Source organism: Numenius arquata, chromosome Z (assembly GCF_964106895.1).
Source record: "Numenius arquata chromosome Z, bNumArq3.hap1.1, whole genome shotgun sequence".
Taxonomy (NCBI): Eukaryota; Metazoa; Chordata; class Aves; order Charadriiformes; family Scolopacidae; genus Numenius; species Numenius arquata.
In genome coordinates, this window is record NC_133616.1 from 49,822,089 (window position 1) to 49,841,082 (window position 18,994).

Sequence of the window (18,994 nt, forward strand, 5' to 3'; positions counted from 1 at the left end):
TACTAACTATTAATACTTTCAATAATTTTAATACTTTTGATAAAGTAATTTGGATAGATTGTATTTTTCCATTTCTACAGAAAAATCACTAGAAATTTTTACAAATTTACATCACAGGAAATAAAGACGTTTCCACCCTCAAAAAACCCACACTAGTTTAAACTATGTGTTTAGTTAAAATTTTTACTTTTAGATTTTGATGGAAATGTCTCCACTACCTGAAGATCAGGACCCTTTTTGCACTGGTAAGTCTGACTATATAATGCACATTTGATGTCTGGCAATCTTTAATTGTAGATAATTTCTAGCAATCCCCAGCAGAACACACAGACTGCACAAAAATACCTTCCTAGATGGTATCTACACAGGTAATATTTTTATCCCTCAATAATTCATTAGATATAGTTTTAAATCAAGTTACAATGGTTTTAGGTTTCAGCACTTCCACTGAAGCATGTCTTTTTGGAAGCATAATGCCAGGAGAAACAGCCCTTGGGTGTCTCAACATGAGACTATGCTGTGCAGCCAGCAAACAGAAAGAGCCCTTTGTTCCACACAGGCTCCTTCCAAGCAGTTAGGTATTTCTTTTGCCTTTTTCCCCTTTCCTCTTTTCTGGCTTACAAACTGACCTGCATGATTTTATACAAAGTATTCAGTAAAAAAAACATTGTCAGTTTCTGAAAAGTAAAAAAATATTACTACCAAATTACAGCATTTTATTTGAAGGACTAGACAGGAGCAGATGAACATGGGAAAAATTGTGAGTAAGAAGAAGAGGAAAAAAATAAAAGAGTATCAAAAGGAAGGGTAGGAACTTTGTAAAGGTGGGCGAAACCTGGTTAAGTAGGAAAGAGAAAAAAATCTTGAAACAGGAGCAGGCATGCAGTGGGTCAAAGATCTGTAAACCCTGAAAACTCTTGAATCTCCTAAGTACCTCATGACTTCTCACTAGACCTCTGACCTCAGCTTGTGTTTCTCAAGTTTCAGCTTTCTCTTCAATCTAGTGGATATTTAAAAAGATTAATCTACCAGCAGTGTACTCTTCACTTCATCTATTAATAGCAAGTCCAAAACAATGATGGCACATTAGTGCTTCCAGGTCCACCACTGATACCATTGGTACAAGACCAATTTAGAGGTCCAAATGACAGGATTTTGTTTTTTCTTTAGGTTTTTTGGTTTTGGTTGGTTGGTTTCTGTGTATTTTTTTCTTTATTTTAATTTACAGTTCAAAACCAGCTGACCTGGATTGAGTGACATGGGATTAATTTATCTTTCAAAAATTTTGCTTTTCAGTAAGGTTTCTCCAAGTGCTTGGAAAAACTACATTTTTAGAAGACTCTCATGTCTGAATTTGTGAAAATATTTTTTATGTTTTTGTGAAAATAGCTATGTTATATGGGTTTTAAGGCCTCAGTGTTTTCGAACTAGTCAGGTGCAGCGATGAGGAAGAATGAGACCTGGGAACTTGTCTCAAGCTGGCCAACAGGATTATTTCATACCATGAATGTCACATTCAGTATAAATTAGAAAGTTTGCTGAGGAGCTTCTTTCTTCTATGATGGCTGTGATCCTGAGAGCTTCTTGCCCCAGTACTGGACCCCTGAACCTTCCTCTCCTTCCCAAAATCATAGCGCTCATAGCACTCGCAGTGTCTGACATTTACTGTCCACTGCTGGGAGTGCACAGCTTCCTGCTGATAGAATTGGCTGAGTATAATCCTTATATATTTTATATTGGTATTGGGAACAATATTGGTACTTTAGTGTTAATACTGTTAATTATATAGTCTTATTCTATTAAATCTGTTTACATTACAACCCTTGGGTTTTTTTGTTTTATCTGATTCCCCTTCCCAGGAGGGGAGAGGTCATTGGGTGACAGAATAACTGTCTAAATGACAGTTAGGGGGGTGGGTTCTTCAAACAATAACACCAGTAATGGTTGAATAGTCAAGCATTCAAAACCTAGGCAAAACCAGAATGAAAGATGTCTCAGGAACTTTAATTCACTTCCACTTTGATAGGGGGGTGTAACTAAGAAATATGTCTCACATAGTAATTTTTTTCCCTTTATCAGTTGGAGTTTTTAAAATTTATATTGGTATTTGTAAAATATTAATAAGTCAATGCTCAGTACAGGCAAAGAAGTTGGGAAATGTTAGGGAAATCAAAAGACACAAGATTAATTATTTGCTCAATAACAAAAAGTGAATCAATGTAAAACCTGGTTCACAGCTTTTCACCTTGTGCTCAAAGCTTGCTACTCTTCAGTTGCATTTGAGAACTGTTCTTTGAACTTCAGTTCAGTGCCTTACTATACATATTTCAGTTTACTGTCTCTTGTACCAGTCTCTGCCTTCTGATTTCATAAAAGATCAGACAGCTTCCTGATATCTTACTATTTTTCTTTTTTCTAGAGCTGATGCATGACAGTTTTCTAAAGTGCTGTAATAGGTGAAGTAGCAATCAATTTTAAGAAAAATATGAAAACTTGTTAAATCCCTATAATGTTGAAATCTTTTAAATTCATTCACACTTTCTGTGCATATAAAATACAAGAATGTGTTCCATGTGGTAATATTTATATATGTAAGACAATGAGTGAGGTACGTGGAAGATGGATGGATGGAGTACTGGTCAGCCCCTGCAGTTATTTCAAGTGTTTCCACTCAGGCTCTTGGGACTTCAGAGATCACAAACACTGATCAATAATGTATTTCTGAAAAGCACCCATGTGTCTTTTCAAATTTGCTTTTACTCTTATCAGTCCATCACCAGCACTGATTTTATGCCATTAACACGTAAAAGGGCCTCAGACTCCATTCCTCTACTGATTGATCAACTGCAGAATCTATTTCAAGAAATTATACAAGACACAGTATTTAAATTAAAACTAACACATAAAGCAATGATGATGAAACAGAACTGATTTATTTTCATCTTTATGACTGGATCAGCAAGTGAGCAACTAGCAAAAATCACCAAATCACCACCATATGTCAAAATTACACTAACAAACAGAGGTTTTACCTAGCTACTCAAAGACGGGATTCTAGTCTTGTTTCATCTGACTTTTCAAGTTAAGATAATATAACATCGGTAAATTTACAACCATAGCAACCTAAGCATTTTACCGATTCATTTTTAACCACTCTTCCAGCCCATACTTGCCCTGTAAACAATTATTGTTCAAACATCATGACTATGTGGTATTTTGCTTGTCCAAAATATGAAGCAAACAAGCAGAAGTTGCTCAAGAAAATTCAACCAAACCAAAACCCGCTATAACACAATGCTGTCCCTCTCTGAAAAAACTTCATCCATTCTGTGAGTTTTTGATCAAATTAGATATTTTTAGCAAGGAAACTGTGATTGCAGGCAGTGTTTACTGAATTTATGAACTAAATTCTTACAGAACAAAATTGGTCAGAGTGCATTAAGTAATTTTCCAAAAAGTACTTACTGAAGATTGTGATTTGGGCTGTTTGTTGGACCTGTAAGCATAAAACAAACATTGCTGGCAAGTTTGGCTCAAGAATAACAACATTGTAAAAGTCAATATTAATCTAAAGGTAACTGTCTCTTTAAGGAAGGTTTGTCTCAAGATTCAAACAAAACCCTCTGCATTCCTGCACACAATTATATATTAATATTTCAAAGCCACAAATAAAAATTATATGAATTTTCTGTCTGCTTGGGAAACAACTTGAGTGGACTTGATTTTTGTTAGGAAGTATCTGCTGCCATAAAAGCACAGGCTGTTAAAAAGACAATGCGTTATCTTGACACACCACTTTCCTCTTCATAAGCCCCACCTGAGCCTTACTATCAAAGTTTATGGCATGACAAAGATATACTCTTAACCTTTGTAACAGTGAGAACAAGGTGCAATACCCAGCACTACGAACTAAACTCTGGATTTAGCTACTTTCATTACAAAATTAGGAGAAATTTTAGGAAAATGTCTCTAGAATTTTTTTCCCCATTGCTTCAGAAGCAAACTAAATAAAAGCTTGCCTTCCAGGCTGGATGACTAAGTGTCCAAAGTGCAATATAAGTACTTCTTGAGAGGTGTGGTGCACCGTCAGCTCTCACAGGGCAGAATTTCATGTAGCAGTACAGGTGTGATATTTCACAAGGGTGGGCCCAGCACTACTAACATCACATCAAAAATCACTTCTTGTTTTTCTCTTCAGGTGGTTTTTTTTTTTTTTTTTACAAACTGGGTTCAGCAATAGGATGAAAACTGCAGGCAATGAAATGTTACCTTTTTATACTTTATACTGGCATTTCTTTAAAATTTTTCTTCACTACATATTTACAGAACTTTCCATCTGTATTTACTTTCTTTTATTACCAGTAAACGGGTATCAAGTTCAACCGAAAAGCTCTGTGCTTGTGGAGAGCCCTCAGACAATGGCTTTATTTATTTACTTTTGTGTTGAGAATTCTTCTTAAAACATTAAATTCATTTCTTATTATGCTATTGTGAAAACTAATACTTAGTCTATAAAGCAGTCTGAGTAATTATAAAAGCCAGGAACTCACCGAGTCTTACAAACAACACTCCTGTTGCAGTTATTGTCTTCATCCCATTCGAAGCTACACACTGATAGTATCCTGTGTCCGTAGTATCCAGATCCTGGATTCTCAGACGTGAACCATAATCTGTTTTTCTGATGATGATCCGTCTTGGCTCCTGAACCACTGGAGCATCATTTTTTAACCATCTGACATTTGGAGATGGATTTCCTGCTACCTTGCAGTGTAGGATTGCTGTTTGCCCCTGGACTACAGTGATGTTGTTCACTGGTTCCAAAAAGGTCAGGAAGTAACCTAAGAGAGTAAAAGGTCAGAAAAGATCAAACTTAATTTGGGTTGCAGTAAAAGGCTGCCTAAAGGCATGTTTTTAATAGAGGATCTTGAAAACAGTTTCAGTTTTCTTTCAAGCATACACTAAGAAAAAAAAAAAAAAAAGCAATTCACTGTCCTAGCAACACCATAACATCCCACTCTAATTGTCTTTCATGACTGACTTAATGTTTTGTCTACAGGTAGGTATGCAGATTAGAAGGTCAAGCATGAATTAATACCATTACAATCCTAACTCCCTTTGTGGACACCTATTCTGAAGCAATAATGCCTTTTTCTAGTTAGTTTCTATGTCTCTTGGTAAATGGTAGTGTTATACCAGAAAAATACACCCTTATTCTATACAAGCATAAAAGAGTAATCCCAGTTGCAACCATATTAGAATATCATTATACTTTTACCACTTGATCTTCTTACATGGCCATATATTTGTCTTAAAAATAACTAAAACTGGAAAAGTTACTTTTAGATATTTGACTTGCCAGCTAATGCTTTGACAAGAAAGTCTTAAAATGAGCCTGATTTGGATAGGTTTATCTTACAATTGAATTTTAAAGATAAGTCTTACATTCAATTTAAAGAAAGGATGTCTCGATTGCAGAAGTAATCTGTGATATAGAGGACACTTATAAATTTATTATAGGTTGCCATTTTTTATATCAAGTCCTAAAATACTCTTAATCGGACACAGAAAGGTCTGTATGGATATTGAGTAATGAGGTTTCGTGGGTTTAGTTTTATAAATGGAAACTAAAAGCACTAATTTGTGGCTTGTTAAAGCACATATACTGTATTAGTGAGCTTAAATTATAAAAAAGAACACTGTAAAAACTTGACAATCAAAACTTCTGTAGGTTATTATTTTTAAATTTAATTTGTTGTTAGGAGTTCTGTAACTGACACACATCACACATTGACAGCTTGAAAGCATGTAATTCCACTGAAATAATAATATGATTGTCAAAACAAGTAAGAGAAGTATCTAGCTGTCATGCTCATATGTTTGTTTTGATGAATTTATACCATCTAGCCATAGAATATATGGAATACTTCATATTACATTACATTTTTATGTCAGCTGGATCCAAATATCAAATAACTTTGATGGATATCCACATGTCCTTTCCTATCAGTTAAATTATTTTGCAGTTGTTGAATTAGGAAATAACATATTACCATGCAGGAATCTAACACCAGTAATGCAATGGTCAACATTTGCACTCTAATTGCTGAAATACCTTAAGAAAGTTAATGCTCTGCTTTGATTTATGTTTGAGATGACCATGAAAATCAGTTCCTCACTAATGTCTAGGTATAGTACTGCAGAGGCGAACAGTAGAAATATCATGAATTTTAAAGTAGAAATATAATGAATTTGCAAAGCCAGATTTTACTGAAACACTGTGTTTTCCCAAATATTACATTATTCTTTAGCACTGGCCTTTCAAAGGAAATCTTGCTTTAATGAATAACATCAAAATACAATGTAGGCAAGTGTGAATTTAGTATGTCACTAAATAGAAAATGAAGTAAACCCAAATATACATAATGTCCACATGACATTGCAAATTTACAGGAAGATAATTTTGTCATCTTTTTTCCTCATAATATAATAAACTATTCTGTATGTAATTTTACATTAGTTTTCCCTATTAGGATAAAAATCTTTACTAGACTTTAAAATATTTTGACAGAGCACAAAAAATATTTCTTGAATATTGTGTCCATTTCTGGTCCTTGAAATTCAAAAATGACATAGAAACACTGGAGAGTGTCTGAAGGAGGACCATGAAGATGACTAAGAGGCTGGAGAACCTGCCCTACAAGGAAAGGCTTGAAGAAGTTGGATCTCTCCTCTCTAGAGAAGAGAAGGCTCAAGGGGACCTCATCACAGTTTTCCAGTACAGGTGTCTAGAAAGAGGAGGAAGACTGTCTCTTCACAAGGAGCCACATGGAGAAGACAAGGGCCAATGGGTGCAAGTTGCATCAGGAGGGGTTTCATCTCAATAGAAGAAAGAAATTTTTTGCAGTGGGAACATTCATTTGCTTGAAAATGACCTCCCCAGACATGTGGTGGAGTGCCTACCACTGGAGGTTTTCAAGATGCGATTGCACGGGCTTGGCTCCCTTTCCCAAAAAAGGTTGGAGCAGATGATCTTTTGAAGTCACTCCCAACCTGGCCTACTCTGTGATTCTATGGGCCTATGACTCAGTTACTGTGGGAGATGAATCACAGGTTCACACAAGGGAGGCGAAGGAGACAGTTTAAAGGTCTCTTTTGAGAAAAAGTTGGGCCACTTCCAGGATGTAGCCAGCACAGAGTGGCAATCATCTGGCTCAGAGATGCTCCTGATTCCTAAGAAGGAGGTGGAAAAGATGCTTTCTCTAAAGGTGGGGCCAATTCAAACACTGCAAGTTGACAGCCAGGGACTGTGTTGTTCTTGTGTCTTTGGTCAGTTTTTGTGCCATTGGTCAGCTTATAGCTTGCTCAACACCACTATTTCACTTTTTCTGATTTAAAATAACCAGGTTGAGTCTTTACTCTGGGTTAATCAGGGATATTACATTGAAATAAATTTGGGTGAAAATAGATGCTAAATTTACTTATTAGGACCATCAAATGTTATTAACTCAAGATTAAATCCATGTTAGACCTTTCTGTTTTACCAATTAAACCAGAGTTACTGTAGGAAGTAGTTTGGTCCATAGCTTTTAAACAATCCAGAATAGTTCATATGAATTTATAAATCAGATTTTATTAATAACTAGAACAAAATTATTACCATCAAAAGCAATGCCAAAGATTTATGGATGAATTCAGACCCAGTGTGATTAGATACACTTCCCCTGAAGTCAGTGTAACTGAAAGAATATCCTGTGGGGCAGAATTTGGCTTTGGTCCATTATTTCTGCTGCCATTTTTACAGGCATTTTTTGCAGTGCTTTATGTCACCATGTTATTACAAATCAAGTAATAAATATTTTAACCTACTGAACTTTAAAGCATTCATGTTTTCTTCAAAGAAGCAGAGCAGCTTAGGAGCAGTAGGGAAGCAAGGACAGACTCCACCATCTCTGTCCATACCCTGAAGTGCACAGTGTCTATTTGCTAGTTTCATTTCCTCTTTGGAAAATCCTGATGAAGTCTTGTGTTTATATACTTACTGACTCTGAAGTAATTATATGACAGAGCAGGCAGCCATTTGTTGTGCTGCTCTGTTATTTGGTGTCCACTTTAGATAATCCATAATTGCAAATCTTTCAAAGTGGAAAATATAACCAACCATGTTCTTAAGAATGTTTTCCTTATTTATTTTCTGTGGTGATAATTAGTAGTTACTTTTTGTGATGTATGCCACACCACAAACACTGTGTGGATGTCAGTTTGATGCAATGATTTGGGATAAAACCAAACTGTTTCCCAGGATAAAGAGGGACCTCAACAATGTGCAAAGCAATTTTTTTCCGATGTATTTCTCTTTTTTGTTTAATAAAAATTCATTTGGACAGGTACAGAGGAAAATGAAATGTAAAGGTACTAGAACTTGTATTTAACTTGTGTCCTATATTTTGTGTTATGCATCAGTCAACTAGAATTTTTTAAAACTTGAACAGATTTGTTAATCTGTTTTAATACTGACATACCTTTGAAGCAGAAGATAAATACTCTCTATATAATATTTGGGGCTTGCTATATATGAACAGCATTACTAAACTTGTACATGTCATATTGTAAACAATTATATTTCATTTGGGATATGGATATCAAATAGAATTTTTAAAAAATCTGAGTATAAAGGCCAGCAATTTTCTTTGATATGCAAATACTACTGTTATATACTATTTTATACACTCTGGCTTGGTTCCAAGGGTCATTCAAATGAAGGAAAATGCTTCCTTTGCCTTCAGTGATCTTTGGCTTGGCTTAAAGTACTTCAAAGAGAAAAGCTATCTGGTGGATATTTCTGCTTTTGCTGTAGGCAAATATGCCCTAAATTAAATTTGTCTTTTAATATGGTTTCTAACATAGTGTACAACCAATACTAATATTTATTTTGCTTGAACAGAGTAAAAACTGTTCTGTCAAGAACAACTGTTCTGTCAAGAAGATAACACAACTTAATCTATATATTATGTTATACTATCATAGTCTATGCACCCTATGAATAAAGTAGCTTAGGGAAATGACTGACATGAATTCCGGCAAAATGCTTTCATATTTTGAAATGTCTTTGTTAGGTTGCCAGTACTTCACATTTTGAAATGGAAAAAAATTGATATAAATATATCAAACAGAATCCCACAGCAAATCAAAACTAAGATGACAGGTCTATTTTGCATGTTTTGGCAAGAATATAAAACCAAACTTTTCCCACATGTGTCAAATCATTGTCAAGATATGCACAAGAGTATATACTAAGCTAAAAACATAAAGAGTGCAACTATCACTGAAACCTCACATACATATTATTTTTCTTAGTTTTATTTATATTATCCTGGCAATTAAATGTCCAAGGTATTGGCTCAAACCATATGTGCTATGCTTGGCATAACTACAATATAAAATGATTGCTCTGCTTCTGTTATTTTAAAATCTTAGCTGTGATTTTGAAGTTCATTCTAAAAAAATATTTTAAACCTCTTTAGTTACTTTAGATCAAGTTAATTACGGCTTAGCTCATTTCAATTACAGTTTTGGTTTCTATTCTTTTTTTTTTTTTTTTTTAGTTGTTGCTTTTTTTCCCCTACATGATTTAAAAAATAATTATGTATTCATAATTTTCAAACCAGCTTCATAATAGCCTCCATGAATAGCAATTATTAAAAATCTGCAACTTTTTTTTAATCTCAGAACTTCTGAATCATTTATGAATATCTAAGTCTCATGAGATGGGAAGATATCATCAACTTTATTTTCCAAATGCAGAAACTAAAGCAAGGAAAGTTTAAGTGACTTCCCAAATTCACACACAAAGTGGTAATATGTGTGAAACTATACTGTTCCACACCTTTCTGTGTTCCTGAGATAATGAGTTTATGAGATAATCATCTATTTTTGTGGAACAGTTAGTTAGTTTTCATTCTGCATTGCACAAGGGAAATAAAAATGGAAAGAGGGGTGATTTAGATTAGATGTTAGGAAGAAATTCTTTACTGTGAAGGTGATGAGACACTGGAACAGGTTGCCTAGAGAAGCTGTGGATGCCCCATCCCCGGAAGTGTTCAAGTGCTGGATGGGGCTTTGAGTAGCCTGGTCTAGTGGAAGGTGTCCCTGCCGAGGGCAGAGGGGTTGGAACTCAATGACCTTTAAGATTCTTTCCAACCCAAACCATTCTGTGACTCAATGAATGTCCAACTTCTGATAAAAAGAAAGGAAAATTTGAGTCATAAATTGTTAAATATCTGAAGATACAATAATCTCTTCAGAACAAGTAGTAATAATTCCATATATGTTTTATGACTTTTTAGAATACATATTTCTTTACAAGACTTATGTATGTATTTAAACAGCTTTAGATCCAACAGTTGAAAAAGCCCATAAAACCATCTGTTTAGTATTACAGAACAAATCACAACTTACAGTAGTGTTGGCTTTAAATACTCAAAATTTAAAATCAGCTGTTCTTAAAAAAAACCAACCAAACACTGAATATTGTGTAACTGCATAAAATTTAGAGCATTTTCAGATTCATGGCAAAAAACTTTCCAATGTTCAAAACCACTAAAAGCATGTAAATTATGACTTGTTTAGAAAGGAATGTGGGGTGTTTTTTTTTTCCCCTTAGCCTGTTGCTTCTTTTTTCTTCCCTCCCCACCCCTTTTTCATTTGTGTCTTCAAATAAGTCTTTGTTCATTTTCTTAGATATAAATAAAAGAACATAGTCTTCCTCACCACAACTCTTTCTGATAACAACTGTCTGTGAAAGCATTTTAAGATTTATATAATCTTATGTCCAATACAGAAGATTTTTTTGGAAATCATTTTGAGTATTAATCTAATGATATTTCTATTAGAAGCAAATTCATAATTTCCTATAATAAGACATCATTTTTCACCTAGGAAGCATACTTTAGCTTATGGAATGACTGATTATTAACAAGGAAAGACTTGAGGCAGATAACACTGTTCGCAAATTTACTGTGTTTTGAATACAGTAATAACTATAAAGTGTTCACAGAACTGACAGGTAATCTATAAAGAATATCAGAGTTGCAGAGTGTTCTGGGCGCATAAAAGAACTGAACACTATTGTAAGAGAAAACAAACATGAATGTTGTTGAAATTCGAAACATTTGTTTCTACAGGTGTGTATAGCAACACTGCTGTAAGTACAAGAGTTTAGGGGACATGGACCACACCATCACACTTGAGGTGGTGGTGGGAATCCAGTAAAGTCAGTCTTTCCACAAGTAAATCAGGACTGGAAATATACTGAAAACCACCATCCTAGTAAGGAGGGGAGAGAGAAGTCTAAGACTCATGATTTCTTGCACAGACCATTTTCCTAAATACAAAATACTCTTCTCAATTCTTCACCCCTCTGCTTTATTTAACCACAATATGAAGATGAGCGATCCATAACATATTGGAGCCAGGTTAGGAAATGGAAGGGATGTTGGCAGCTCTCCCAAAGTACACATGAGCAGTTAAGGAAACTACACTGTTGCCACATAATGTTTCCAGATGAATTGATACCTTTACAGCCCAATTTAATCCCATTTTTTACACCCCATCTTCCATACTGTTTATGATCTCAATGTACAAAAATGCAGCCAGAAGCATGTAAGATAAAATTATTTGGATCACATGCACTTCAAGTGTACTTTGGAACAAATTATAGCGCATTCATGAATGAAGTGGAATTAACATTGAAATACTACCACAATGTGCACGTTGTTCTCCACACCAAAATCAGTGGGCTTAAGCTCTCTTAGTAGCAGAAGGAAACCTCTTTTTGAGCAGTATTTTCTCATACTTGAAGGACTGAAGATCTTACATACCCCAGGAATCCAATTCTACACAATGGAATGGTTTTGTTTTCTTATTTTCTGAACTCCCAAATGAGATTGTGAAGAGACAGGTACCACCTGTCCTACGCTAGTGCACATTTAGAAGTAGATCTCTGGGGAGCACAACAGTGCAGTTAGGATGTGGATTGTTCTTTGGGTCACCAGTCATGGAGATAAAAAGCCACCACTTTTCGAATACATATGAATGATTCCTGACAGGTTACCTTATGTCAAGTCAAAGCAACCAGGATAGTCCAGACATAACTTGGATTTATCATATAGGTACCCCTTGAACCAGAATAAGATTCCAGACAGACTTGTATAGAAACCATAGTTGAGGTCAGAAGCTTGAGGCATCACTTCTCCTGGAGCAACACAAATCACTCAAAGACTCAGCTGTTGCAGGTTGCCATTACTCATGCACTTCTTAACTATGCTCTAACATTCCCACCACCAGGCATTATTTATGATGTACAATTTTACTGGCAGCTCATCTGTGCATGAAGAGTTCATGTTTTACCCTTTAATACCTTCCCCAGGCTTGTTTTAAAAGTCTGAGATTGCGAGCAATGATGCACTAACCTCCTTGATGATGCACAAACAGTGCTCATCACCAAAAAAATACTTGGTTTCAGCTTGTGCCACAACTCTTGCATTTATTTGTGATTAACAGATATGTTCTTTTTCTCCTCTGGGCTTCACAAGCTCCCTTGTCCTGGCCAACCCTCTGCTGCAGTGAGAGAGGGAACTGTTCTCGTTCCCCAGCATCACCTCCTTCCCTAGCATCACCTGCAGGAAAAGCTGGGAGAAGGGTGGGCAGAGAGTGCAGGACCCAGCACACAGCAAGCCGGGTGTTTCCAGAGAGGATCATGGAGCTGACACAGTTCTGCTTCTTGAGCAGGGTAAAGAGACTTTCTCAGGGAGAGTTTGTTGCAAAACAGAAAGCCATGAAGAGATGCTCCATTGAAATTGAGATTGGGGAAAATATGACCTTTGCAAAGATTCACAGGACTGGGAGGTGATTTGTGTTTAAATCCTTTTATTTTTATTCCAAAGCAGACCTAAGTTACTCTACAGCAAATGCTCTGGTTCTCAGAAAACATTGCTCAGAGGCAGTGCTCTGCTGGTGGTTCAGGTGCTCACTCAAAGGAAATAGGGCAAGATAAATTCTCCTCAAAGCCCTAGCCAAGTCATGGTCCTATTCCATCAACTATCAGAAGGCTAGCTTCACTTGTAGGAAGAGACTTGTAACTTTTCTAAAGGGCACATCATCAATCATACATTGCTTAACCTGATTACTTCTTTAGACACAGAGCCATTTTTCAGGACTTCTGGAGGATTTAGAGGAGAGGGTTACCTATAATCATAGTAACTCTAAAGTGGCTTTAACTTTGGAAATTATTAAAGCCTATTTACTACTATTTTCATATCTGTTTGGGTCTACTCTACAATCAGAAAAAAATATAGGTTATAAACAAATCAGAATAGCTAAACATTTATCAAGAAAGGAAAGAAGATCAATACGATGGAAGAAGTTGAAGAACTCTATTGGTCTCAATGGTATGCACAAACTCTGAAGTAGAACTCTGAAGTAACGGTTTTTTGAAACAAAAATTACTACCTCACTATGATACAGAAACACATGGGTTAACATTCCAATCAAAGAAACAAAAAAATTCAATCAAGGAATTTTTACTTATTTGGAGAATTTTGTAGCCACAAAAATAGAAGGGGAGGAAAATGAGGCCATTTCCAGACCAGGCATGCTGGAAACTAACAACTGATCTTTTACCAATGAGTCATATAAGAACAAGGGCCTCTTTTTTTTCTGAAGGAAATACAAAATCCTTATGATGTAGAAATGTTTGAGATGTGATTAATTACTTCCTTAGACAGGTATTGCCTGTGGCCCTGGAAAAAAAAAAAAAGGAAATAACTGCAACTCCTTTCTCAGCAAGAATTTAACCAAGTAATGTGACATGAAAAAACATTTTCTTTTATGTCTGTACCCTTAAAAGCTCAGACATAACAAAAGTGGATCCAACTTGCCAAGTAAACAAGCCTGTCAGATGCAGTCAAAGATTAAACATGGACCTTTTCCCATCAAAAGTAATGAATACATGAGTGTGGTGTGGATAAAACGACTTTTGAGTTATTTGAGAAGAGGAGTTTGAGAAGGTTTGAAAAGCGATTTAAATATTTGAGGACTACACCAAGTCTTACTCCCAAATGGGAGGGGCATGGTCCCACACTGATGGTCAGTAGGAACATGGTTAGAGATATGCAAACATAAACATGTCTTCTTTTGTCCAATTAAGGACAGAAATTAATGGAAGATTCTGGAAAAAAGCTTCTAAGTATAGTCAAGGTAAAAGTCTAATTAGCATTCAGGTGAAGCACAATAAGTATTACAGGACATTGGATATCTATGAGAATGGAGACTATATTCTAAGATACCCTCAAAATTTGTGTTACTCTGAAAGAGAAGCGGCAAGAAGAACATCTGACAAGCACCTCAGAGCTTTGTAGGCTTCAATAAGTTCTCATCTTGCTGAAATGCTAATGCTAAGGTAGAAAGCAGGCTGAGCTCTTCATATTAACAAGATTATCTGACATTTTTCCTAGGCATAAGGGCTGACTTTACTACCACAGTGCATTCATACAAAGAAAAAAATCCATATTACAAGTGAGAAAACTTGTAATATGAGAAAACATGAGAAAATATGTTTCTTCAGGTAGAACACCAAAAAAGTCCTGCATTAGAAAGTTGCACGAAATTGTAATTACAATTCACAGTAAATACGTGCATTTTCAGATGCAGGATTAGCATTTGGATTTCCAGTTTAAGTGATAAAGTATCATAAAAAATTATGCTAACAAGTTACTAGAAATTCCGCTATTACAGTCTATTTAAAAAAAAAATCACTAATGCTCAGAGTTACTTAAAAAGTGAGTATTCTTGTGTCATCAGGGGCTAGATTGAATTTCTCAAACAAAAGATATTTAGAGATACCAATACTTAAGATTTACCTATAGATGCCAAGTGTAGCACTGTACAAAATTAAATCTTTGTCATAACACCAACATGACAGAAAATATTCTACGAAGTTAGTAATAGCTCTCTGTGTTTGCGTCAAACATCTAATCCCTCAGTGGGTGTGGAGGGACGGAACATGCTTAAAAATTATTTTTATAGACTCCTGTAACCTGCTATCCCTGCTTAGAATCAGAAGTATTAAGTCACACAAGGCTGCCTTTCTTACAGACTGGTATTTACAGGTGAATCAAGTCAATATATAGTAACAGGATTTTTCTGGTCCTTTCTAAAGTATGCTTATATTTGGGTAGGGGGAAGAAAAAGTAACTATAATAATTTTACCTTTAGGTGTTGGAATTGGTCTCTCAAGTCCATCTGCATGACCTAAGGGGTCATTTGAATCTGGAATTTCCATTTCACCTAGGGAAAAAAAAAAAGATTTTGTTGAATTGAGGTTTTGAGTTAATCTTTCTCTTAAACAGCGTTACAACAGTGAGTTCAGCAAACTCATTCAGTCCAGATCCTGGTTCCAGAGTAGCACACAGGAAACACCAACTAACAAGGTCAGCATCTATCCATCATAGATTAGAAAACTTTGCAATAATTTACCTTGTGGGCTTAACCTTGTGCTTGGGCAATATGAGTAGCATTAAACCCCTTTTTCCAGGTTTTACCAGAATAAAATTCATATAGTTTTACAAAGAACACAAACATTTCCTGAAAGCAGTGCTGGCCCAACAAATTAAGCAGTACTTGAGCTTTATTGACAATCTCAGTAACAAAATGGCATAAATCTGTTTTTGAAGTTACATTACAGTAATTCAGATTCTATTTCTGGAGGTCTTACCATTTCTGCTGACTTTCTTATCCAATTCTCAGCCAACTCCCCAAAAGGTATCTCTCAGAAATGAAAATATAATAACTGTTATCCAAGTATTCCAAAGGTTGGTGAAACGGACAGGTATTTTTCTGTGTGCCTTCTTTGTTTGTGTCTAACACATATCAGAACATGCTAGAAACAATGTTTAGCCAGCAGTTGATGCAGACAGCAAACAATACTTACATGTTACTTTGCTTTTGCAGGTCTTACAAACCCCTGACAATTATAAAATAGGAGTTCACCTGTCCGCTGTTCCTTTTGAAAATATGGTGGGTGAGGAACAGAGCTGAACTTATAAATCAGGTAAAACTATAGGGGTGCTTTTACTAAAGCAATTTATCAAAAAACATCTGCTATATTTTTGTATTTCCTAATTTACAGTCATCCAAAGTCCTTATCACCTTGGCATATCACCAAGTGAGCATGCAAATCTAAGGTCATCAGGATTCAAAGTTAAAGATCTGAATTTCACTGTTGATTTGTTAGGGGTGTACATGGTAATGTTTTGGCTAAAATGAAACTAGGGAAAAGCCCTTCCCTCTTCCTTTCGCCCCCATTCTCTTTCCTTCAGACTAAATCCTACAACAACACTCTGACTACAAGTGACAGTGATGAAACACAAGTAACCCCATCCCTATCTTCCACCTCATTATGACAGAAAAAAAAGAATTGAGACTGTCATTATTTTTCATTTTTCCTTTATACTTTTACACACTATTTGAGAACAGAAGATTTAGCTAACTTGCCCTTCAGTTTATAAGGTGAAACACAGGCATCAGAGACACCCTCTACCTCAGGCTGGGTCTGAAAGGATTTATTTTGTCACAGTACTGCCCCTTGTCACTAATTCATCTCCTACTGCTTGAGGTTTCTAGCTTGACAGTACTACTGATTCAACTCAAGTTGTGTGGTCATTCCCAGACATTCCAAATAGAGTGATGGTGAAGACAGTGCTGCACCGCTGCTAAGACACTCTCAAACTGGAACAGCTAAGACTTGGACAGACACCATCTTCTGCCACTACAAGCACTGGCCAATGGAAAGGATACATAGTCTTCATATGTAGAGTGGAGGGAGAAATGGAAATGGGTGGCCAAGGTGGTGGCATATTACATTGCCATTGTAAATCCTGCCCCAGTGTGTCTTCACACCCCTGAGGACATGGTGCAGACTCAGTGTCTGATTTTTTACTCTACAGAAGTTTTCTTGATTTGTTTGATTTGATGCGAGTTGATGAATGCATGTTGGGATATTTCTGTCAAATGTCAGCAGAGATACATCACATCTCATTTTTACCAAGAGGCTGCAAGACAAGTTCAGCTCTACTCCCTTGCTTCTCTTTGGTCTCCTCTATGTTGCATAAAGAATTTAGAACAAGACAGTAACAGGAAGATAAATCCAAGATGAGACATTGGAGTAAAAGGAAGAGTAGGAAAAGTAACTGTGTATCTAGTCACAAGCACCTGTACTTGGCTTGTTCTGGTGATCATACTCCAGCTGTATTCACAGGATGAAACATTATTTGTAGAAGTCCATACTTCGGAGACTTGGTTGCTTAACACTCAGACCTCCAGAATCCAAACTGCCCAAGATCTGAGTGGCGCTTTTTGGTTTAATACAGAATCACAGAATCTTCCTGGTTGGAAGGGACCTTTGAGATCATCGAGTCCAACCAACAGAAACAAAACAAAACAAAACAACACAAAACACCAAAACCAAACCAAAACAAACACCCACAACCACACACCACACCACCCACAAACAGACGCAAACCAACAATCTCAGGTCCTAGAGCATGCCCTGAAGTGCCATGTCTACACATTTCTTAAATACCTCCAGTGATGGCGACTCCACCACCTCCCGGGTGGGCTGTTCCAGTGCCTGACCACTCTCTCAGTAAAGTAATTCTTCCTAATATCTAACCTAAACATCCCCTGCTGCAACTTTACACCATTTCCTCTGGTCCTGTCATTATTCCCTTGGGAGAAGAGTCCAACACCCACCTCTCTACAACCTCCTTTCAGGTGGTTGTAGAGGGCAATGAGGTCCCCCCTCAGCCTCCTCTTCTCCAAACTAAACAAGCCCAGTTCCCTCAACCTCTCCTCATATGACTTGTTCTCTAGACCCCTCACCAGCTTGGTGGCTCTCCTCTGGACATGCTCCAGCAGCTCAATGTCCTTCCTGTAGTGAGGGACCCAGAACTGAACACAGTACTCGAGGTGAGGCCTCACCAGTGCCGAGTACAGAGGCACGATCACTTCCCTACTCCTGCTGTCCACGCTATCCCTGATACAGGCCAGGATGCCGTTGGCCTTCTTGGCCACCTCGGCACACTGCCACGTGTTCAACTTTAAAATAGTTGTTTCCATTTCTTCAGTCATTTAGTGTAATTCACAGTAGGAAAAAAACCATGCGAATCTCAGATAAATGTGCACAGAAATGTTATTTTTCTCTTCCCTCCTTCCCAGGCCCATGTCTCTTAATTGTTAAAAGCTTTTCAAAACAAAGATGGAAAGAAACAAAAGCACTCTCTGATTTGAAAATGTTTCAATAATATTTTTGTGTGATTCATTCATGCTTGATATGTTTATGTCTAGAAAAAACATTAAACTCCAGATATGCTTCACCAAAGAACAATTACAAACCATGGACAACACCTAACAGTAAAGTCTCCCTAACTAAGCAAAGTTAAAATTGAAAATCCTTTGTGTACTTTGTAAATTAGAAATACAAAGCAGATCTGTCACTTAAACTTGCTTTTATGAAATAAATATGTACCCTTTCTGTAATCTGCAAAATTCCAACTCTACCACGTTTCTTATGACTTCCAAGTTTTAACCCTAAAGTTCTGTACCACAACATAAACCACCAAAAATTTATCACCAATATGAAATACTGAGGTTTTAGATCACAAGTGCTTCTGGATCAGATGATCAACAAGTGACTACAACCAAAAAAACTGTTTTCCTCTTGAGCTAAACAGAATTAATTCTGGAGTCAATAACTTCAAGGAAAAAGCTGTGTTTTCGTGTTGATTATTGTCAGTATTATCAGTGCTTTCTGATTTTTTATTAACAACTTAGTACATTTTTCCTGCTAGGAGTAAATCCATGATTTCATAGAATCATAGAATGGTTAGAGTTGGAAGGGATCTTAAAGATCATCTATTTCCAAGCCTCCCTGACATGGGCA

At 36.4% G+C, this 18,994-nt stretch overlaps 1 protein-coding gene across 1 annotated transcript in view; it reads right to left on the reverse strand.

Annotated features, from left to right (window-relative positions):
• Window positions 1–18,994, reverse strand: part of ROR2 (receptor tyrosine kinase like orphan receptor 2) — a 69,050-nt gene that overhangs the window by 32,469 nt on the left and 17,587 nt on the right. Inside the window, exons 2-4 of the mRNA XM_074166391.1 lie at window positions 15,265–15,342; window positions 4,551–4,838; window positions 3,466–3,496 (exon numbers count right to left, since the gene is read on the reverse strand). Coding sequence (XP_074022492.1) covers window positions 3,466–3,496; window positions 4,551–4,838; window positions 15,265–15,342 — 397 coding nt within the window. The remainder of the gene's footprint in view (window positions 1–3,465; window positions 3,497–4,550; window positions 4,839–15,264; window positions 15,343–18,994) is intronic.